The following is a 23,641-nucleotide window of genomic DNA, read 5'->3' as shown; positions in this document are numbered from 1 at the left end:
AATCAAAGTTATTAGCTGAACTATGTGATGCAACCAATTTTTTATTGCATTAAAAGCTTGATCCCCATCGCAATGAAGGAAATCTCCTCCCACTACAGCATCCATGGCATATCTATAGCGAATCATAAGCCCAAAATAAAAGTTACTAAGGAGCAAACTTAGAGTCATTTGAGGTTCAGCTTTACGATAAGAATCAAAAATTCTGGACCAAGCATCTTTAAAACTCTCCTCATCCCCTTGTTTAAAAGTGAAGACTAATTCCTCGGGTGAAGAAGTAACAGAGTGCAGAGCTAGACATGATAACAGAAGTAAAAATGCAAGTAACTAATTTTTTTGTGTTTTTGATATAGAGAACAAGACAGTAAATAAAGTAAAACTAGCAACTAATTTTTTTGTGTTTTTGATATAAGAGCAAACAAAGCAGTAAATAAAGTAAAGCAAGACAAAAACAAAGTAGAGAGATTGGAAGTGGAGACTCCCCTTGCAGCGTGTCTTGATCTCCCCGGCAACGGCGCCAGAAATTTGCTTGCTGGCAGTTGACGTGGGAGTTAGAAATCTTTGTGGAGTAACTTTTCTTCGTTTCCCGGCAACGGCGCCAGAAATTTGCTTGATGCGTGTAGTTGACACGTCCGTTGGGAACCCTAAGATGAAGGTATGATGCGCACAGTAGCAAGTTTCCCTCAGTAAGAAACCAAGGTTTAATCGAACCAGTAGGAGTCAAGAAGCACGTTGAAGGTTGATGGCGGAGGAGTGTAGTGCGGCGCAACACCAGGGATTACGGCGCCAACGTGGAACCCGCACAACACAATCACAGAACTTTGCCCAACGTAACAGTGAGGTTGTCAATCTCACCGGCTTGCTGTAAACAAAGGATTAGATGTATAGTGTGGATGATGATGATTGTTTGCGAAGAACAGTAAAGAACAATTGCAGCAGATTGTATTTCAGATGTAAAGAATATGACCGGGGTCCACAGATCACTAGTGGTGTCTCTCCCATAGGATAGCAGATGTTGGGTGAACAAATTACAGTTGGGAAATTGACAAATAAAGAAGGCATAACAATGCACATACATATATCATGATGAGTACTATGAGATTTAATCGAGGCATTACGACAAAGTACATAGACCGCTATCCAAGCATGCATCTATGCCTAAAAAGTCTACCTTCGAGGTTATCATCCGAACCCCTTCCAAGTATTAAGTTGTAAACAATAGACAATTGCATTAAGTATGGTGCGTAATGTAATCAACACAAATATCCTTAGACAAAGCATCGATGTTTTATCCCTAGTAGCAACAAGCACATCCACAACCTTAGAACTTTCTCGTCATCGTCCCGCATTTAATGGAGGCATCAACCCACTATCGAGCATAAATACTCCCTCTTGGAGTCACAAGTATCAACTTGGCCGAGCCTCTACTAGCAACGGAGAGCATGCAAGAACATAAATAACATATATGATAGATTGATAATCAACTTGACATAGTATTCAATATTCATCGGATCCCAACAAACACAACATGAAGGATTACAAATAGATGATCTTGATCATGATAGGCAGCTCACAAGATCTAACATGATAGAACAATGAGGAGAAGACGACCATCTAGCTACTGCTATGGACCCATAGTTCAGGGGTGAACTACTCACACATCGATCCGGAGGCGATCATGGCGATGAAGGGACCTCCGGGAGATGATTCCCCTTTTCGGCAGGGTGCCGGAGGCGATCTCCTGAATCCCCCGAGATGGGATTGGCGGCGGCGTCTCTGGAAGGTTTTCCGTATCGTGGCTCTCGGTACTGGGGGTTTCGCGACGAAGGCTTTAAGTAGGCGGAAGGGCAGTTCAAGGGGCATCACGGGGGCCCCACACAACAGGGCCGCGCGGCCAGGGCCTGGGTCGCGCCGCCCTAGCGTGTCGTCGCCTCGTGGCCCCACTTCGTTTACTCATCGGACTTCTGGAAGCTTCGTGCAAAAATAGGACCCTGGGCGTTGATTTCGTCCAATTCCGAGAATATTTCCTTACTAGGATTTCTGAAACCAAAAACAGCATAAAACGAAGCAATCGGCTCTTCGGCATCTCGTCAATAGGTTAGTGCCGGAAAATGCGTAATAATGACATATAATGTGTATAAAACATGTGAGTATCGTCATAAAAGTAGCATGGAACATAAGAAATTATAGATACGTTTGAGACGTATCAAGCAGCAAGTTTTCCCTCAGTAAGAAACCAAGGTTATCGAACCAGTAAGAGTCAAGGGCCACGTGAAGGTTGTTGGTGACGGAGTGTAGTGCGGCGCAACACCAGGGATTCTGGCGCCAACGTGGAACCTGCACAACACAATCAAAATACTTTGCCCCAACGTAACGGTGAGGTTGTCAATCTCACCGGCTTGCTGTAAACAAAGGATTAAACGTATGGTGTGGAAAATGATGCTTGTTTGCGAAGAACGAGTAAAGAACACGAGTTTGCGTAGATTGTATTTCAGATGTAAAAGAATGGACCGGGGTCCACAGTTCACTAGTGGTGTCTCTCCGATAAGAAATAGCATGTTGGGTGAACAAATTACGAGTTGGGCAATTGACAAATAGAGAGGGCATAACAATGCACATACATATCATGATGACTACTATGAGATTTAATCAGGGCATTACGACAAAGTACATAGACCGCTATCCAGCATGCATATATGCCTAAAAAGTCCACCTTCGGGTTAGCATCCGCACCCCTTCCGATATTAAGTTGCAAACAACGAGACAATTGCATTAAGTATTGTGCGTAATGTAATCAACACAAATATCCTTAGACAAAGCATTGATGTTTTATCCCTAGTGGCAACAACACATCCACAACCTTAGAACTTTCACGTCACTCGTCCCAGATTAAATGGAGGCATGAACCCACTATCGAGCATAAATACTCCCTCTTGGAGTTACAAGTATCAACTTGGCCAGAGCCTCTACTAGCAACGGAGAGCATGCAAGAACAGAAACAACACATATATGATAGATTAACTTGACATAGTATTCCATATTCATCGGATCCCAACAAACACAACATGTAGCATTACAAATAGATGATCTTGATCATGATAGGCAGCTCACAAGATCTAACATGATAGCACAAGAGGAGAAGACAACCATCTAGCTACTGCTATGGACCCATAGTCCAAGGGTGAACTACTCACACATCAGTCCGGAGGCGATCATGGTGATGAAGAGTCCTCCGGGAGATGATTCCCCTCTCCGGCGAGGGTGCCGGAGGCGATCTCCTGAATCCCCCGAGATGGGATTGGCGGCGGCGGCGTCTCTGGAACTATTTCCGTATCGTGGCTCTCGGTAATAGGGTTTTCGCGACGGAGAGTATATGTGGCGGAAGGGCAGAGTCGGAGGGCTGACGAGGGGCCCACACCACAGGGCGGCGCGGGCCCCTCCCTGGCCGCGCCGGCCTATGGTTTGGCCACCTTGTGGCCCCACTTCGTATGCTCTTCGGTCTTATGGAAGCTCCGTGGAAAAATAAGACCCTGGGCGTTGATTTCGTCCAATTCCGAGAATATTTCCTTTGTAGGATTTCTGAAACCAAAAACAGCAGAAAACATCAACTGACTCTTCGGCATCTCGTCAATAGGTTAGTGCCGGAAAATACATATAAATGATGTAAAAGTGTGCATAAAACATGTGAGTATTGTCATAAAAGTAGCATGGAACATAAGAAATTATAGATACGTTTGAGACGTATCACACAACAAGGTGGATGCCATGGCATCCAGAGGAGGAGAGGAGGTAGAGAAGACAGGAGAGAAGGAGGCGAACGTACCTGGAGCAGAGCACCGCGGCGTGCCCATGGCGGCACGGCGGCACGGCGGCACGGGCCGACCACGGCAGCGCCAGGCCGCAGCCAGGCCAGGCGTCACCGGGCGTAAGCGCCCCAGCATCACCACGGCGAGGCACACGGCCGCGCCACGGCGCCAGGATCGTCGGCGGGCGACGAATCGCCGCGGATCACCACGGCCAGGCGAGCAGAGGAGTTGGGGGCGAAACGAAGAGGTGACGAGGAACAGATCGACGCGGTGGATCTGAAGCGCCGTCGAACGGCGGTTCAGATGCGTCCCATCTCACCGTCGGTGATGGCCGGAGTTGGCCGGAGAAAATCGGCGAAGACGGCGGCGACTCGGGAGTCGCCAGAGCTCATAGGAGTTAGGGTTAGCGCGTGCGCGAGAGGAAGGGGACGGGTGCGTCCGACCGAGCCGGACAGGCGGCTCGGGTTAGGGTTAACCGCTGGGCCACCCTGACAGGTGGGCCCAGGGACAATTTGGTAATTTCACAATTTCATTTAACCCTGAAACTTTGAAAATGCATAGAAAATAATAAATAGCTCTAAAAAATAATTAAAAATATAAAAACTACTCAGGATAAAATTCTCTATCATAATAAAATATGAAAAGGAATTTTTGGAGACAAACAAGATGTTGGAGATATGCCCAAGAGGCAATAATAAAGTGGTTATTATAATATCTTTATGTTTATGATAAATGTTTGCATACCATGCTATAATTGTATTAACCGAAACATTGATACATGTGTGTTGTGTGAACAACAAGGAGTCCCTAGTAAGCCTCTTGTATAACTAGCTTGTTGATTAATGGATGATCATGGTTTCGTGATCATGAACATTGGATGTTATTAATAACAAGGTTATGTCATTAGTTGAATGATATAATGGACACACACCCAAATGAGCGTAGCATAAGATCAAGTCATTAAGTTCAATTTGCTATAAGCTTTCGATACATAGTTGTCTTAATACTTCGACCATGAGATCATGTAAATCACTTGCATCGGAAGGGTACTTTAATTACATCAAACGCCATTGCGTAAATGGGTGGTTATAAAGATGGGATTAAGTATTCGGAAAGTGTGAGTTGAGGCATATGGATCAATAGTGGGATTTGTCCATCCTGATGACGGATAGATATACTCTGGGCCCTCTCGGTGGAATGTCGTCTGATTAGATTGCAAGCATATGATTGGATCATAAGAGATGACATACCGCAGTACGAGTAAAGAGTGCTTGTCAGTAACGAGGTTGAACAAGGTATGGAGATACCGATGATCAAATCTCGGACAAGTAGAATATCGTGTGACAAAGGGAATTGGCATCGTATGTAAATGGTTCAATCGATCACTAAAGTCATCGTTGAATATGTGGGAGCCATTATGGATCTCCAGATCCCGCTATTGGTTATTGCTCGGAGAGGAGTCTCGACCATGTACGCATAGTTCGCGAACCGTAGGGTGACGCGCTTAAGGTTCGATGTCGCATATAGTAGATTCGGAATATGAGTTGGAGTCCGAAGTTTTTGTTCGGAGTCTCGGATGGGATCCAGGACATCACGAGGAGGTCCGGAATTTGTCCGGAGAATAAGATTCATATATGGGAAGTCAATTTCCGGAACTCGGGAAAAAGTCCGGTGTTTTGACCGGAGCTTCTAGAAGGTTCTAGAGGGCCACCAGTGGGCCCACCACCCCGGGAGAGGCCACATAGGCGCCACATGGCATAGTGGGTCCTGCCCACCATGACATGTGGGCCCGAGCCGCCCCCTTAGAGATAAGATCTATCTCTAAATTAAATGGTTTAAATTTAGAGATAAGATCTATCTCCTAAAATAAAGTGTTTAAATTAGGAGATAAGGGGGAAGACTTGGGGGAGGAGTTGGCCCCTCCCCATGCGCCGGCCAAGGGGGTAGGTGGGCCCTAGGGGAAACCCTAGGCCGACCCCCCACCTATATAAAGAGGGGAGGGGGTGGTCGGCCAAGGCCCCCCATCCACAACCCTAGCCGCCCCCCTCTCTCTTCCACCTCCATACGCTGTGCAGGCTTAGGCGAAGCCCTGCAGCATCTCTTCTCCACCACCACCACCACGCCGTCGTGCTGCTGGGATTCCGTGGAGATCTACCACACCTCCGCTGCCCGCTGGAACGGGAGAGGAAGGAGCTTCATCGACACCGTACGCGCGACCGAAGTACGGAAGTGCTGCCGGATTGCGGCACGGGGACGATCGTCTACACCAACAACGAGATTAATCTCGTAGGCTTTGGAATCTTCGAGGGTTAGTCTCATCTCAATCTCGTTGCGTCGATCTTGTAGATTAGATCTTGGGTGTTCCATAGATTAGATCTGTTGGTTTTATTCGTCTTGCGGTAGGAAATTTTTTGTTTTCTATGCAACGAACCCCTTCACAAGATTGAGTCCAAATTTGATGATTAAAATAATCATTTAAATCACACCTTATATTTTCAATAATGAAAATAAGTCCATAAATGCTTTTGGACTGTAAAAACACCTTGACCACATTTCAAGGTAGTATTTTACCCTAAACAAAGTATCCCTAATTTGTTCTTAGTATTTACCTCTCACATAAAATGATAAAAACACCGGAAGGGGGGAACAACCCTAAAAGCTGAATCATGCATAATTTCTTCTTTAACCATTGCCCTTATCGGACAATGATGCTATTTTTCAGCAACAGAGGACAAGGGTCAGTCCACACCATCCAACTGCAACACTTTGCAGTGTTCAGGCAAGTTCATCACTTGCTCATGTCATTTGAGTATTTTTACCAAATTACTTACAAAGTACTATGTTTAGCACTATTGGATAAAAAGCAAAACCACTATTTTCATAACTATGAATATGACTAAGTGGTGGGCAATGGAACCATGGATTGTGTTGATATGGTGGAGGGTCCGTTGCAAGGGTTTATATCCATCTAGGATTAAACAACAAATGTCGTCCAATGATTCTTGTGCCGTAATACCCGTGTTAACCATAAGATCTGGAGTGGGACGGAACAGTCAATCGTATTTCCACCTCTTGTACATCAACGGACGCGTTTTACCGTAGACACTTGTACTCCTAGGGGGCAAGCGGTAGGCTGGGGAAGCCATAAGTTCCCCATGGCATAGTCCGTAGACACTTGTCGCCCGAAGAGCAAGCGGTAGGCTGGGGAAGCCATAAGTTCCCCACGGTATTGCGGTCTATGATGGGTTGCAGCTGCCGGCGAAGGAGTTTGGTTCGATCCCAGACTGTCGTCGTGGTCGGGGTCCATCCTTAATTGGTATAAGAGGACCGGCGAGGACCCAGGGTCGGGGTATGCAACAAAGGGCGGGTGTGCGAGGTAGCGGAGGAATATGATTGGCTATGACCTTATACCGGGCCTCACACCGAAGGAAGTGTGGACGGGAAAGCTGCCCGGTTGGCACCAAGGTTAAGATCTCTTATGGGTAAAGCAACACACCTCTACAGATTGTAATGAATCGTGACCTGTCACTCCCTGTTCCCGGATTTGGAACTGCGAACGCTGCCGGAAAGGAACTCCATGAAGTTCTAGTAAACCGGTGAAGGCTGACGGACATAGTTCTTCTGAATAAAAGCAACCTCTTGAAGAAATGATTATCAAAACCTGTATTGGTATTAGACTTTCTGGTCTGATATCGTAGCTAGTGCATTAAACACCTCTTTTCTATAATGAACTTGTTGAGTATGCTCGTACTCATACCACTCTTAAATCCCCTGCTTAGATTGTCTGAATCGACTGGAGGAGGACAACGACGACTACGAAGGAGCCGAAGTCATCGGCTATGAAGAACCAGACCTCTCAGGAGGTATCGAAGGAGTATACTACCTCATCGTCTACGGAACCGGGGAGGGTTCCGGAGGAGAGCAAGCATAGACCTATCAAGTAGTAGTAGTATCCGAGCAGTACAAACTCTTAGTACTTAACTGCTCGAGGAGAATAAAATATATAACTTAGTAAGACTCTTATATTGTAAGTTAAGTCGGGTTCGCCTCGAACCCAGGAGTATTCCTCTTAGGACCCAAGAGGAACTCCGAGATGATATGTAAATGTTGCTTGTAATAATAAATGAATGAGTTATGGACCTCCTATGTTCTGTTGTACTACTCTGACGGATGTAATATTTGCGGATTGGTACTTCGTGAATGTTATATCAACGACTGACATAGTACAACATGCAGTGGTATGCAGGGTCACCACACGTGTGAGCCAATGTATGAGACCTTATGTGCTTCTTAACTTCTGCATTGGCGTGTGATTTAACAAAGGCACAACGAAAGGCAAGATGCTGCCCCAAACTTAGTCGTGTGTGCCACATTACTTGCACACTAGACTTTATTTGAGGGTAATCCCTTGAGCTGCCATGTGAGCCAATGTATGAGGCCTCACAAATGTTTTCAGTGTCCATTTTCATCTATACTTGTGAGCAAACACACCTTTAATGTCATGTGTTCTTCTAGCAGCCTAAGAAGCTCATTCTTGGGTGACCTGCTGAGACCACCGACGAGGGACCGTCGAAGAAGCGAAGGGCTGCTAACGTCGGCCACTTCTAGGACGAGGGAGGGCCGGACCAGTTCCTGCACATCGTCTTCAGACCCACCTTCGACCGGCTCCCGATCCCTCAAGATTTCGTCAAGTGGTTCGGAGAAATCCCTTCCAACATCATCGTCCGCAGCAACACTGGCTGCAACTGGAGGACGAGTACGATGAGACAAGGCGATGACGCATACATCGATCAGGGGTGGGCGGGCTTCGCCATCGCCCATTAGCTCAAGGTAGGCCAGTTCCTCACCTTCAACAAGGTGCCCTCCTTCGAGTACAGTGTGGTCAATTTCGACCACACCTGCACCGAGGCGATGAGCAGGTGCCCATACTATGGCGATGCCACCAGGTGTGTTGTCTTCGAAAATAATGTCTAAAGCTTACCTGGTACTGTGTCGATGGTACCATGTCGTGTCTACTTGCTAACCGTGTCATGTCCTGAACTATGATTGTGTCTGGTGTGTCCTGAACTATGATCGTGTCTACTGTCGTCTATGATCACCGCTAGGTTTGCTTGTGCTTGCATTGTGTTCGTGCTTGAGCGGTTGATCACTGGTAACCTCACAATTGAAGGGAAGAGGTAACCAGAAGCGGATTTTAGGTTGCAGGGCAAATAACAGGAACGTCATTCAAGATTGCAACTAGATCTAAAAATCAACCTACCAAACGGACATAACCCAAATCTCTACGGGAAAAAGAAACTCTACACAAACTACCAAATAATACGACTTTTCTAGCCCGTGGCCCATCTCAAACAAGCACGGGTTTCTTTTCACCACGCCAGTTGTTAAAAAATTGCTGCAGGCTAGCAAACGGACCCTTGGTGCTCAAGTTCACCCAAGCTGATAGCGGTCCATTTTATATCCTCGCTACTACTAGTACAAACGAACCTAGCCGATTGCCGACTGAAACGCACCGCTTGGCCGTGCGCGGGTGTCCGCGTGTCCCCGCGCGCCTCAACTTCGACCAAGACCGCAACAGGTGCCGCGCCGCGGAGCTTCGAGGTGGCAGCACGGACAAGTCAAAGCAGCGCCTCACGTGATGTGGCCACCTAGCAGGCCGGGCGTCTCGTGAGTCGCGATTCCTGCTTCCTGGCCTCGTGGCCGCATGCCGCGCCGCCCTTTGCGTGCCCGCGGATAAAGCGCACGCCGCCGTACGCCCGCCCACCCTCGCCCCGCCGGCCGGTACCGGAACGTCGACGCCGCTCGATCCCCGGCGGCCCACGACGGCGACAGCGCCGGTTTCTTCCTTCCGATACCAGCTCCGGCCTCGAATTAGCAAACGCTCCACCCGTGCGGCCGTGCACGACGGGGAATTTTTTATCCGAACCTAACCGGATCTGGTCGACTAACAGCGTCGCAAATCTCTATACGCAGCTGACACAGCTGTGCGAGATGTAGAATCCTCCATCGGAATAAACAAGCATCTTGTCGATGCGCTGGCCACCCACCTGTGCGACCGGACGCCTAATTGCGTTTCCCTTTGCTTGGGCGTGGCTATTCTCGAGCCTACCACTGGACCTGCCAGCCACGAGAAAACTCAACGTGGACCTGGCTCTCTATATTGTTTGTTGAAAAAAGAAAAAAAAGGCAGGTTGTTTATAATTTGATTTATGTGTTTTTAAAACTGATATTGCTTTTACAGATGACAACGGTAAATGTGGCGAATGTAGAAAGAGTATTTTCTACGTATTTTCTACGATGAGTCCAGTAAAAAACAAGTTGAGAAATAATATAGGTGACAAGCTTTTGAACCATTGCTAGTGACATTTATGGAGCCAAAGGTGTTCTTAAAAGTAAGTAAAGATGACATATTTTAAACTTTCATGAAAATGTGAGGGCGTAAATCGATGAAATCCTAGTGATATATTTCTTTATTTTATACTATCCATCATGTAAGATTTTTTTAAAAGTTTTGAAATATTTGTATTGAAATCTAGCACATTTAGTATATATATAGTATATACATATGTAATGAATTCAATTTGACAATCTATTGGCTATATATATTAATTATTTAGCAAAAAAAATCACAATTGAAGGAGTGCAATCTTTTTTCGAGGCGTGTCCGTCTTATAATTTTTTTGTTTGTCCACCACTGGGTCGGCCCTGTTGTTTGAAGGTAATAAAATGCATTATTATTCTCTTTAAACAAGACATATTAATGTACTTTCTCCGTTTCTATACATCCACATATAAAAAAGTTAAGCAGATTTTTAGGCACAGAGAGAATAGCAAATGATTGTTGTGTAAACATGTTATCTACTCCCTCCAATCCGAAAATAATGTCGGAAGACATAGTATAATCATCTTTTACAGTAAACCCCTTCTAATTTTAAATCAATAAAAAGAAGAACAACCAAAACAACTTTGATCTCCTTGGAGCTAGTCGCCAGCGTCGGCTTTTCCTACCACCGCCCGTTGGCTCGCCCGCTCGCTGAAACGAAACCATGGCGCCGCCCGCCATGGTTCCGCAATGCTACTTTATATATTCAGTAAAATTTTCTCAAAAGTGGGCACGATTTTTGCAAATAAAAAATAACGCAGGATACATGATTACCCTCAATTTTGCAGATTTAACACAAAAGGTCATCCATCATAGTCGACAGAAACGGAGCCCACGCAGGATATTTTATTTCGCAGCTGGGCGCCATTCGTAAATAAACTCAGATTCTAGGGCAAATCCGTCATATCCAGCAGCACCTCTCCTTCCAGCGATCTCTCTTCTTCCCCTCGAAGACAAAAAGAGCCCCGAACGAGGAAAAAAAAAATACTAGAGGACTCCACGGCTGTGGTGGGCTTGTTCTACTAGCAGTCCGGCAGTTTCTTCTCCCCCACGCGAAGGCGGAATCGCTCGCACGTTCCCGAGGCGAGCCCCGAGCCGGAGCACGCTCCCATCGCGGTGGCGGCGCCGTCGGCAGTCGCCGACGATCGGCGGCGGCGGCGGAGATGTTGGAGGACCAGGTCGCCTTCCTGCTGCAGAAGTACCTCGGCAACTACGTCCGGGGGCTCAGCAAGGAGGCGCTCAAGATCAGCGTCTGGAGAGGTGAGCAGGCTGCTCCTCCCCCTTCCCTCCCTCTTCCCTTTACCCGCCCTCACGCACTCGTCGTTCAGTCCGATTGATTCCTCGCGTGTTCAGGGAAGCGCTCGCGGCTGATTTTGGTTCGTTTTTTTAGTTCGTCGCAGCGGCCTTGCTTGTTTGGGTATTTGTCTCAGTAACAAGTCGCTTTGGAACGGCTATTGGGAGGTTGAGTCTGAGCATACTTTGGTGCTTATGCTTCGGTTTGGGTGTCGCGATTCAGTTCGGCGTGATTAGGATTTAGGAGTAGGCGGCGTTCTGGGCACTGTCTGATGTTTTCTGTTACATTGTGTTTGTCGTGACTCGTGAGCGGTAGCAATGGGGATGGCACTGATAGCGAGTTTTGAGATATTTACTGTAGCTGTAGGTGGAAATTGTTTTTGGATGCTATCGGGCAGTCATTCTGTTCCCTCCGTGATAAAACAGACTTTTATGCTTCATTTGTTTTGGCGCGGCCGTAATTTGGTTGCTGAGAGCTGTTACATGCCAAAGCTGATTTGAGTATGTTATGATTTGATGGACGCGATGGCTGGGCATTGGTATGTATGCTGTGAATTGGTGTCTAATTACATGTCATGGTTGAGAGAGGAACCAGCAAAATTTCGTATTCGAAGTATTTGTACTGGTAGCTGCGTTGTTGAGTATTTGCGCTTTGTAAAGCTTGATTTGTGATAATTTATTGCCTGCATCAGCTCGAGGGCTAGTGTGCGTTGCTGCCTTGTTGGTACATAGTGTCAATATGCCACTGATGCTCCTGTGCAATATATACCCATGTTACCTGGTCATCAGTTAGTCAGTCAAAGAGAGGCCTTGAACTTCCAGTTTTGCTGAGAACATTGCGTGTGGCCGAACTATTGTACCGTTGAAACCCTGGATAAAATATTATACTTCCTCTGTTCACTAGTGTAAGACCTTTTGGCAAGCTAATTACGTTAGTGAACGGAGGGAGTACATGAGATGCTTCTGTGCAACAAAATAGTGTAGGAATTGTAATCTTCATATCGAACTTCTCTCTACACCATGAAACAAATTGCGTATGGAAGGTGGATTTTATTTGGAATCCGTGTTTGTTCTAAGCTAGGGTGCTATATTTGGACCATGCCTGTCCTGTTCCGTTGATCCTGAAATTTGATGAACACAGTGATGGGCTAAACTCATCTAGACTCTGGCTGAAAAAAAGGACAAATATGCTGTTATGGTGTGTCATCTATCAGTAGCAGAATCATTTTGTACACATCCGGCTTCTACCCTGGACCTTGCATTGCTGTCTGCTGACACTGACGAGGCCCTGGATCCATCCTTCAGCCCACCATGGTTATGCGCTATTTTCCTTTTCCACAAGCCCATGTCAAGATGATCTTTGGGAGGAGAGTGTGATATATGCCTTTCTTAGCCCCCACTAACGGCTCTTACTCTCTCAACCAACAAAATAGTGAGTCAAGAAGAAAAAACATGAGTTGTGTGTGGTTCACTTAACTCCTGTAGGTTTTTTTTTTTTTTAACATTGAACAGTAGGAAAGGCTTCTACTGCTTCTTCATTAAATAGAAAAAAACTGTTACATATTTAGAGTCTCTGGAGAGGCCATGGCCAACTTTCAAGAAAGCTAAACGCTATCTAATAATCCAGAAATAAAATTATGCAGGGACTCTTTGGTCCTATGAACCACAAGGGCGAAGTCAGCTTTGAATCTAGCCTTTCAAGACAAAACCTGAGGAGTTACACCATTAAAATGTAGGTTATTTCTTTCCTTCCATATACTTCAAGCTGCCACAGTGAAGACTTCCATAAACATAGGTTCGGACCAGGCACGTTTAACTCCTGTAGGTTGTAGTGCATAACGTCCGTGCGGTTGATCCTTCTCTATTGGCAGTTTTTCTGAAATAACAAAGTTGTGAGATGGAATATACAATATCAAGTCAAGTCACATAAAGGACTTAATGCCAACTAACAAACATATCTAGTGATGGTTGGCAGCAAATTTTTTTTTTTGAGAAAAACAAAAGCTATGCATCTCAATGAATTGATAGAAAAGAGAGTTATGTACAAGCCCAAGAAAGGGCTACACCTGAGATTACAACATGATGCCCCTAAGAACTAGGTACCATGGGGGGCAAGCCTGGAAGCCCCTTCGCTCCCGCTGTTGCAAAATCCCGGGCCTCCGCCCGGATAGTGAAAAACAATTGGTAGACGTCGGGCTACGCAGCGATAGAAATAAATGATGTTGTGGAATTCGGAATGGTCATCTCATGGGCAGCTTATGTGTGTGCTGGGCCCATGTTGAGATGATTGTAAGTGAATACACATTATACGCACACGCGCGTGCACATTTGTTTTCCTTCTGCTAGGTATGGTTCCCTGTTTTGTGAATGATATTGACTATCTGCAACTTACTGTTATTATGTTTTATGCAATATTATTTCAGGTGATGTAGAACTCACAAACATGCAGTTGAAGCCAGAGGCGCTCAATTCCTTGAAGTTACCTGTTAAAGTCAAAGCTGGTTTCCTTGGTTCAGTGAAGCTCAAGGTCTGTAGTAGTTGCTTTGGTAACAAAAATATTTTGCCTGAATCTACCATGTTGTGATTTTCTGTGACAAGGTTAAATATGCTAACGGATGAGTGCATCAATGATTATTAGGTCCCATGGAGCAGACTTGGCCAAGAGCCGGTCTTGGTTTATCTTGATCGGATTTTTATATTAGCTGAACCAGCAACAAATGTTGAAGGTTGCAGTGAGGATACTGTCCAAGAAGTCAAACGAAGTAGAGTTAGGGTGAGGAATTTCTGATGGTAGTTAAGTTATTTTGACAATTGTTTGTTGAACCGTGTATTGATGATATTTTGTTTATTGAAACAGGAAATGGAAATGAAATTATTGGAGAGCCAGCAACAACTGAACTCCGAACTGGTACATATTGATGCTTAACCTTCTTACAATTGTGTGTGTATTTGTGTGTTGTGATGATTATCTACTGAATGGCTTGGATAGTCGATCATGTTTTGCCTCCTGTTGAGTGGTTTGGGAACTTACCATCTTAGCTTGCTTATGCTCATTAATTTCTGACTTAAACCTTTCATCCCTGAAGAATTCGTCATGGCTTGGGTCTTTTATTGGCACTGTAATTGGAAATATCAAGTTGTCCATTGGCAACATTCATATCAGATACGAAGACATAGAGAGGTACTTAAATTTCTGTTCAGTCAATGTATCTTTCAGAGTGCATATAAGAATACCTTGTATTTTTTTCTGTAGCAATCCAGGCCACCCTTTCGCAGCAGGTTTGGTACTTTCAAAGCTGTCAGCAGTTACCGTGGATGACCATGGGAAGGAAACTTTCGCCACTGGTGGAGATTTGGAGCGAGTGAAGAAGGTATATTCTCCTAATTTCACGACGTTTTTGCTCCATCGTAATTTGATATAATATGCAATGGCTGCTAGTTACTTCTGGGAATGCAGACATCCCTTTTGCAACCCATGGATTATTCTTTTCTTAGATGGAAATGAGGACGGAAAGTCACTTCCTATGGCTTTTGGATCACAAAATATAATGCTACTGTGAGCAACACTAGTTGTATTTTTCTTTTTATATATCTCGAGATACTCTATGCACTTCCTCCATCCAAAAATTACTATGGAGTACGTACACCTTCCTCTGTTAGACTACTCATAGTGGGAATAAGAAAGGTAGTAACATCACACACCTCGAGAAGTTTTGGTGACATGGCAAGACAATAAATGAAGAAATACAGTGAGGTGTGGTAACTAGGTGTTGAAGACAAAGCAATTCATCTTCTCTTATTTTCTCATATTGTTTTTGTTTGTTGATTTCTTTACACTAATCAATCTGCATGTCTAGTATAATATGTTGATGTCAACAGAAAATACATCATTTTTAAGTTACGAAAAATCTTCCCTAAGATCATTTATTGAGCCTTCTTTCTTTTGCTTCTGACAATTGTATTTATTATTCTTGCATTTGATAGCTTATTATGATGGTTTTGCAGTCTGTTGAACTTGAGAGTCTGGCGCTTTATTTTGATTCTGATAGCAGTCCTTGGACCGTGGATAAACCTTGGGAAGATTTACTGCCTTCAGAATGGAGTCAGGTAGCTTACAGTTGTATTTGCAATAAATATTTATGGGGTTTGAGGGTATAAATCTGCATGTAGACAGTTGTCTATTTTACATAATCGAACTGAACTGCTACACGGTGAACCTGGATGGCCTGATACTGGACTACGCCGAGGCTTTGGAGGATGGGTCTTGTGCAATTTCATTGGTTTTGTCTAATAATTTTATATTCACTGGATAATTGTTTACCTTTTTTAGCTGAGAATTCTAGGGGTGGCCCAATAGTATTTTTTTATTTAAACAAGGAAATATATAAAGCAGAACTGTACAAGTGGGGCTATACAGAGTATAAATATTTACTGGTTCACCAAACCTTTTTTCAGGTTTTTGAGTTCAGAAAACAGGATATTTCTAGTACTGCTTCAAAAGCTCACACTTACATATTAAGACCTATATCTGGCAAAGCAAAATATACAAAGGTACACGTTGATGAAGCAAAGAGGAGTGGACAAGCGTTGCAAAATGCTGCTGTTGATTTGGATGACGTTACTTTATCTTTGTCAAAGGTTTTGTACTCTCAACCAGCCCCCGTTTTTGTTTAAGTAATGAAGCAGTAATGTTGATGGTAGTCTGTTTTCTTCAAATCAGGATGGTTACAGGGACATCTTGAAGATGGCTGATAATTTTTCTTCTTTTAATCAACGGCTGAGATATGCTCATTACCGGCCATCTTTACCAGTGAAGTCTGATCCAAAATCTTGGTGGAAGTATGCATACAAAGTAGTGACTCACGAAACGAAGAAGGCAAGGTATATAGATTCTACATGCCTTTCTGGGTGTCTGTTCCTCTTTGTGTGTGTATTATGTATTATTAGCGTGTATAGTTATTTAGTTTATCAGTTTGTAATTATGATATTGAACGTAGCTCAAGATAGTGTCTGTATTCTGGAGGCATGGCCGTTATGTTTGGGTTTACTCCACAGGGAGTCCTACATACCTTCTGACATTTGTTTTAATCATGATAAGACTAGCCCTCTGTCTGAGCTGATGAACCGGTCTTAATAAAATTGCGCTGCCATGCGCACAGCTGCAACATATATGTGAGAATAAAAGAAGTTGAGCACTAACGGTGCAATCAAGCCACACCAGTCATAGTCGTGCCAAATTGCCAATTTATTCTTTTAGAAAATCAGGCATCTCTCCCTGGCTCCATTTTATTCGAGTGAAAGTCTCGGCATGGCATTTGGTTTTAGGCATGACACCATTATGCTATTGTCCTTTGGAAAATTCATTGCATTTTTTCTGTTCCGTGAAGGACACCTATATGATGTAATGTTACGTGGAGTACTTTTTTGTGCACCTGATTTTCTCATTGAGTTCGTGTTGACATGTCATTAATGCAGTGGAACTCTATCTTGGGAACAACTACTGAGAAATGCAAGACTTCGGAAGGCATATGTATCTTTATACGCGTCCCTTCTGAAATCTGACATGAGCCGTCTGGTTGTTGAAGATAATGAGGAGATCAATAGCATGGATCGTGAACTAGATATGGAAGTTATTCTACAATGGAGGTAGTATTTTTGTTCTTTGCTCTTTGAGACATCATCTATGAAGTCTATCTTGTAGATAATTGGCTGAAATATAATAATTGATAATCTTATAACTGTGTTCCTTGATGATTACATTTCATAATAATGTGGAAGGAAGTATATCTGAATACTGATATGTTCCATTGGCTCTTCTCAGAATTACGTTATTCTGACATGTAAATATTATGTCATGCTATTACTATCTTGGATACAACTTCTGCGTAATATCAATGTTGTTGAGTGGGCTGATCATTCCTTCCGAAGTTTCTATTCTTTTTTAAATACATTATACGATAACCTTTTGAAATCTTGAGCAAGACTTCTAGGATTCTTCACGCTTCTGATGCACAGTGAATAGGCGGGCCGCAAGCATGCTGTGCAACTTTGTCCTTGATTGTTTGAGCCACTCATGAAAACAAACCATAGAATTCGCCGAATGAGCATTGCAGCAATATGGATGCTCTTTCTTTTTCCAATAAAATTGAACTACACTATCGCTCCCATTGTTTCATCTGCATGATCTCCTATGAGTTGTCCATTGCTTAAAATTTATCTTTTTTCCTTTGTGAAGGATGCTGGCCCACAAGTTTGTTGAACAGTCAGCAGAAACGTATCAGCGTGCTCAACAAAACAAGCAATCCTGGTGGTCATTTGGATGGTCTGTCTAATCTATACAAACTCACATTCTCTGTATTGCCAACGTGTATCATTTAATTCTTCTTGTGCATACAGGAGCGGCTCTTCAAAGGATGATGGAGACTCAAAGAGTTTTAGTGATGAAGATTGGGAAAGACTAAATAGGATAATTGGGTACAAAGAAAATACAGAGTATATTCCTGCTCAGCAAGATATGAAATTGATGCAGTTTTATTTTGAAATACGCATGAAGCATAATGCATCAAGGCTTATCATTGATGGTTCAGAGTGCCTTGCTGATCTTTCATGTGAAGATTTCAGCTGTAACTTGAAAATGTATCCAGAGGCAAAAGTTTTTGATCTGAAGCTTGGTTCCTACAAACTTCTATCTCCATATGGCCTGCTTGCTGAGGTTTTACCACCTTGTTCTTCTAATTTTACCTTTTAAACTTGCAAATTCATTAATGACTTAACAATACCATTATCCATATGACTTATTAGAGTGCAAGTGTTGTTGATTCTCTTGTTGGTGTCTTTTCGTACAAACCATTCAATGAGCAACTGGACTGGAGTTTCACAGCTAGGGCTTCTCCTTGTTATATAACTGTAAGTTATCCTTAATAGACCTCTGGTGTGCACATATTTGATTTACCCTTGTATGATTGTTGTTGCTGTTCTGGCAGTATTTGAAAGACTCCATTGACCAAATCGTTGCCTTCTTCAAGAGTAGCCCTACCATTAGCCAGACCCTTGCACTAGAGACTGCTGCTGCTGTACAGGTATATATTCATAATTCATTTGAAGCAAGATTTGTTTCTGTGGTAATATTATTGATTCTTCTGCATTTTTTCTTTGAGTAACATATCTTTTGATTTATGAAGATGACATTAGATGAAGTGAAACGCACCGCTCAACAGCAAATGACACGGGTCCTAAAAGATCAGTCCAGGTTGGTGTGAATTATTTTACTACTGAAAGAACTATATTGTGGTGAACACCTGAATGACAATGTAGTCAACTTGTAAGGGATTTATGGTTAGGCAAGGTCCCAGCATCCTTCTCTGTAGGTCTCTCAGAATCCTGTTTTTCATAGTTCCGCATTAATGGTTATACCAATAATGGTTGATGTGAGTCACGTGGCAAACAATATTTAGTAACCATAGTTTAGTACTTAAATTTGGAGCTATGGCCTATGGGAGCATATGCAATTGCAATAGAAGGGATAGTGTCTTACTACGATGCTTCAGCCTGAAGACAAGAATAATCAAGATGAGATTATTTTAAATTTGTCTGTACATCAGCTATAAGTCAATTTTGATTATCAAGACTTGAAATACATTTCAATTACCCCTCATATTCATATCATTCTTTTTCTTATATAATTTTTTTGCTTCAATGTTAAGAATTATTCTAAAAATCAGCCATACGTTCTTTCTTCTTTTGGTTGGTTTTTCTGAATGGCCATTGATGTACATATAATCTCTGTTAGGTTTTCACTGAATCTGGATATCGCTGCTCCTAAAATTACTGTTCCTACCAAGTTCCGTCCAGACGATATACATGAGACAAAGCTTTTGCTTGACCTTGGACATTTGATTCTTCGGACAGAGGTCTTGTTTACTCTCTAAGTAATACTTTCATATCTATGAGTGGTTGAGTTTATCTGTCACTGATGTTTCTTGTCACTTCAGGAGATTTGGGATTCATATACTTCAGAAGAGCAAAATATATATCTGAATTTCAATTTGGTGCTCAGTGATGTATCTGCATTTCTAGTTGATGGTGATTACCATTGGAATGATACATCTAAAGAAGTCAATTTGTTGCCAGTTATTGACAAGTGTGGAATTGCCTTGAAGCTTCAGCAGGTGCACACTAATTTTCTCTCCTTCCCCAGGAAAGAATAAACGAAAGTGGGAATGACTCATCCTACTGTTTTGCAGATCCAGGTAGAAAGTTCACTATATCCTTCCACAAGAATGGCAGTACGGGTGCCTTCCTTGGGATTTCATTTCTCTCCGGCACGCTATCATCGATTGATGGAGATTGTAAAGATTTTTCAAGACACTGATAGTGAGAGTAACAGTTCAAATCTTGCACATTTGTGGGATCAGGCTGACTTTGAAGGATGGTCTTCCCTTCTTACATGGAAGGTTTGCCTTTTATTCTATATAATTGTATACTCCTGTATCTCTTAAGAAATTAAAATAAAATACATTTGTAACTACTCCCTCTGTTCCATAATTCTTGTCGCTGATTTGGATGTATCTAGACACATTCTGTACATAGATACATCCAAATCAGTGACAATAATAATTATGGACAAGAGGGAGTAATTGATAGCTTTCTATATTTAATTGAGAATTATGACTGCATCTTCAGCGCACATTGTACTCCGATATCGGTAGGCCTGTGTTAACTTTCTTAACATCATAACTAAACTGCAAATGCTCGTTGACCAAGTTATTTTTGCTCAGAATTTCGACCCGGTGTAATCTCAAATTTAAATGATGGTGCCGAAGGGCAATTTTAGAGTAGATAGCAGAATGTACTAAACTGTCTGTTGTCCCGCTTATAATAAATATGATACTACTATCTCTAATAGTTCTTTACGACCTGTTATTAGGGTGTTGGAAACCGAGAAGCTGCTTGGCAGCGAAGATACTTGCGCCTAGTGGGGCCATTTATTTATTTATTTGAAAATCCAGAGTCTACAACATATAAGCAATGGTCCAGGTAATTCCCTTTCCGGTTCTTACTTATTATGCAAAATTCTAGATTTAGAGCTACCATTAAATTTGAGTCCTATAGCGCCAAGTGATGTGTTAGCTGAGATTCTTCAATATTAAGTACCTTGACTCTTAGATTTTCTTATATCACATGGCTTAATGTCTTCAATGTTTCATAAACAATGGAATAGCTCAATACATTTTTGTGTCTGCCTATGGTAGTAATAGTGATGTAAGCATGTCAAGGGCTTTTATTTTTGTTATGTGCCTGGATTTTTGTTTGAACTTTAATTTTTCATCTGTTTGTGCTGCGTTGCAGTTTAAGTGGGAAACAAATTCATCAGGTCCCTACTGAGCTAACGAATGGTGTACAGAATATTGTGGCACTGCACGACTCTGGTCAAGTCAACCCCAAGGTACGGTCTATTAGCTTATTATATCCAGTTATTTAGTTTTTTAAAGATTATAATTGGGCATATTACCTAATGATTTATACAATTGATACAATTAACTACTCGCAATGTAGAGTTGCCAATAGCCTCTCCTTGTAATCTCCGTTACATAATTGATGATTTCTATTTGATTTTGTTGTACAGATTCTGGAAGATACTGGTGCTTTGATATTGTTGTTTGATAGTGAGGAAACAAGAAAAGTATGGCAGAACCGCTTGCAGGGTGCTATATATCGTGCATCGGTACTTTTCCTTTTCTATGTATGTTTCAGTTTTTGTCTTCTAATGTTGCCCAGATAATAACCGGCATACTCCCAGGGTTCTGCCACAGTTTCAAACTTTCCTGAAGCTGCTTTCCCATCAGAGTCTCACTCCTTCAAAGGCAGTCTTCCAGATGTTGTCAACATAGAAAAATTGTTTGTTGCTGGTATTCTTGATGAACTAAAGATCTGTTTTTCATGTGGCTATGAGGTATGTCTTTCTTGCTGGTATGTCTTTTACGAATTTTCCTGTAATCGTGAATCTAATACTATTGATGTAACTTCTACTGTTTGTAGGGTAATCACAGACTAAAAAAAGTACTACTAGCTAAGGAGAGCAGCTTGTTTGAATTTCGGGCAGTTGGTGGTCAGGTACACCTATCTACATTTAGTCCTTGCTGTGTGATTCATTTTACTTACCCACTTTATGTGTGGAAACAAATAGGTTGAGCTTTCAATGAAGGGTGGCGACTTACTGATTGGAACTATTTTGCGATCACTGGAAATTGAAGATCAGTATTTTTACCCAGGTAGTCCTGAACCAAGGTACTTGGCGAGGTCCTTCATTAACAGTATGCAAACCGTCCCCACTCCTGCTCGAAAGAATATTTCAGGACCTAAAGGCACCCCACTGAAGAAAAGTGACAGTGAGGAAAGTTTTTTTGAAGCATCAGATGATTTTGATGAATTTGAAACACCCATGCTAAAAGAGAGGAGTATATCAGATTATTTTAGTGCCCAAGATTTTTTACCTAGTGGCCTCCCCTCTTTGCAACCCCCTGCATTTAGTCGTATTCCTGGTTTGCTACCAGACAGTGAAATTAAAACAGTTGGATTCACTTCGGAAGGTAGTGGTACTTCTGATAGTTTTGTGAAAGCTCAGATTGTTATATATGATCAGCAGTCTCTCCAGTATAACAACTTGGACACCAGGGTAAATATCTCAATATCTAAAGATCATTTATTACAAGGCTTCAGTTATTTATATAAACTGAGCCCTTTCCCCTAGAGCCTAGAACTGTACTCGTGATATTTGACTTTTTCCCTTTATTTACCAGGTAGTTGTAAGTGTTGCTACTCTAACCTTCTTTTGTCATCGGCCAACTGTCCTTGCAATCATGGAATTTATGAATGCTATCAACCTTGCAAGTGCGCCTGATAGCGACAAAGATAAAAACGCAGATGATAATACTAAGTCTGATAATGTGGTCGAGGAGCCTATATCTGATCTGGAATCAGAACCTAACATAAAAAGATTACTGTCTAAAGGTAAAAACAGAGTAGTTTTTCATCTCACATCAAGCATGGCAGAGGCACAAGTATTACTAATGAATGAAAAGGGTGATCTACTTGTTACTTTGTCACAGAATAACCTCTCAACTGATATCAAGGTATGATCATGTCTAGTGTATATGATAGTTTTTGACTTAGTTGACCTTGCTTATGTGACTATCTTTGGCATTACTTAAGGTGTTCACGTCGTCATTCAGTATAAAGGCTGCACTTGGAAACCTCAAAATAAGCGATGATAGTCTTCGTAGAAACCATCCTTACTTTTGGGTCTGTGACATGAGAAATCCGGGAGGATCTTTTGTGGAGGTACTACCATGTTACTTGCTATATTAATTGACTCATTGCTTGGCTAGTTGCAGGTCTTAACTTCTGTACTTCAGTTTTTTCAATTCTTGAATAATCATTCTTTCTGGCTTGAGGAAGTAAGGAAATTCTTTAAAACCTCGTGCAGATCGACTTTACTTCATACAGTATTGGCGACGAAGACTACCGTGGGTATGACTACAGTCTTATAGGGAAGCTATCTGAAGTTAGGATTGTTTATCTTAACCGTTTTGTTCAAGAGGTATGCTATTTACAGCCCATCTATTTAATCCTTTCTATCAATGGCTTAAGGGCTTTTTCTTTTCTCTTTTAAATTTGCAGATTACTGGCTATTTCCTAGGTCTCGTCCCTAAAAGTTCTGATGGTGTTGTAAAGCTAAAAGACAACGTGACCAACTCAGAGAAGTGGGTTAGCAAAACTGATATGGAAGGATCGCCTGCCCTCAAGTTGGATGTTTCATTCAGTAGACCTATAATTGTTATGCCTCGTGATACCAATAGTCATGAGTAAGGACGTCTCTCTGTATATGATTTTTTTATTCACCTATCTTTGTTGCATTTTACAGATACTTATTTATGGCTGCAGCTTCTTGGAGCTTGATGTCCTGTACATTACAATCCAAAATGAATTCCAATGGATAGGTGGCGACAAGAATGAGATGAGTGCTGTTCACATGGAAATTTTGACAGTTACAGTAAGTTTACTTCATGCACATGTTTTATTGGGCGACAACAGTAGAGGACAGACCTGCTGAAATATTTTATTTGTTTTCGAAAAAAGCATATGCAAAGAACAAGAGGAGCAT

The 23,641-nt window shown here is 42.5% G+C and overlaps 1 protein-coding gene across 1 annotated transcript in view; it reads left to right on the top strand.

Moving 5' to 3' along the window:
• The first annotated feature begins 11,305 nt into the window (after positions 1-11,305).
• The window catches only part of LOC124706285, a 31,540-nt gene continuing 19,204 nt past the window's right edge, over positions 11,306-23,641 (top strand). The window contains exons 1-29 of the mRNA XM_047237939.1: positions 11,306-11,445; positions 13,902-14,005; positions 14,117-14,251; positions 14,336-14,386; positions 14,565-14,659; positions 14,732-14,849; positions 15,484-15,585; positions 15,934-16,116; positions 16,199-16,359; positions 16,954-17,124; positions 17,714-17,800; positions 17,875-18,190; positions 18,280-18,384; positions 18,462-18,557; positions 18,660-18,727; positions 19,268-19,388; positions 19,470-19,646; positions 19,722-19,931; positions 20,405-20,514; positions 20,827-20,923; positions 21,104-21,202; positions 21,278-21,430; positions 21,517-21,591; positions 21,665-22,153; positions 22,278-22,610; positions 22,690-22,818; positions 22,964-23,077; positions 23,158-23,342; positions 23,422-23,530. Of these exons, the coding sequence (XP_047093895.1) occupies positions 11,349-11,445; positions 13,902-14,005; positions 14,117-14,251; positions 14,336-14,386; positions 14,565-14,659; positions 14,732-14,849; positions 15,484-15,585; positions 15,934-16,116; positions 16,199-16,359; positions 16,954-17,124; positions 17,714-17,800; positions 17,875-18,190; positions 18,280-18,384; positions 18,462-18,557; positions 18,660-18,727; positions 19,268-19,388; positions 19,470-19,646; positions 19,722-19,931; positions 20,405-20,514; positions 20,827-20,923; positions 21,104-21,202; positions 21,278-21,430; positions 21,517-21,591; positions 21,665-22,153; positions 22,278-22,610; positions 22,690-22,818; positions 22,964-23,077; positions 23,158-23,342; positions 23,422-23,530 (4,290 nt within the window). The 5' untranslated portion in view covers positions 11,306-11,348. The remainder of the gene's footprint in view (positions 11,446-13,901; positions 14,006-14,116; positions 14,252-14,335; positions 14,387-14,564; positions 14,660-14,731; positions 14,850-15,483; positions 15,586-15,933; positions 16,117-16,198; positions 16,360-16,953; positions 17,125-17,713; positions 17,801-17,874; positions 18,191-18,279; positions 18,385-18,461; positions 18,558-18,659; positions 18,728-19,267; positions 19,389-19,469; positions 19,647-19,721; positions 19,932-20,404; positions 20,515-20,826; positions 20,924-21,103; positions 21,203-21,277; positions 21,431-21,516; positions 21,592-21,664; positions 22,154-22,277; positions 22,611-22,689; positions 22,819-22,963; positions 23,078-23,157; positions 23,343-23,421; positions 23,531-23,641) is intronic.

This window comes from Lolium rigidum, chromosome 4, assembly GCF_022539505.1.
Source record: "Lolium rigidum isolate FL_2022 chromosome 4, APGP_CSIRO_Lrig_0.1, whole genome shotgun sequence".
In the NCBI taxonomy this organism is placed as follows: domain Eukaryota; kingdom Viridiplantae; phylum Streptophyta; class Magnoliopsida; order Poales; family Poaceae; genus Lolium; species Lolium rigidum.
The sequence above is the reverse complement of the archived record's forward strand: the minus strand, read 5'-3'. Positions and strand labels throughout refer to the sequence as shown.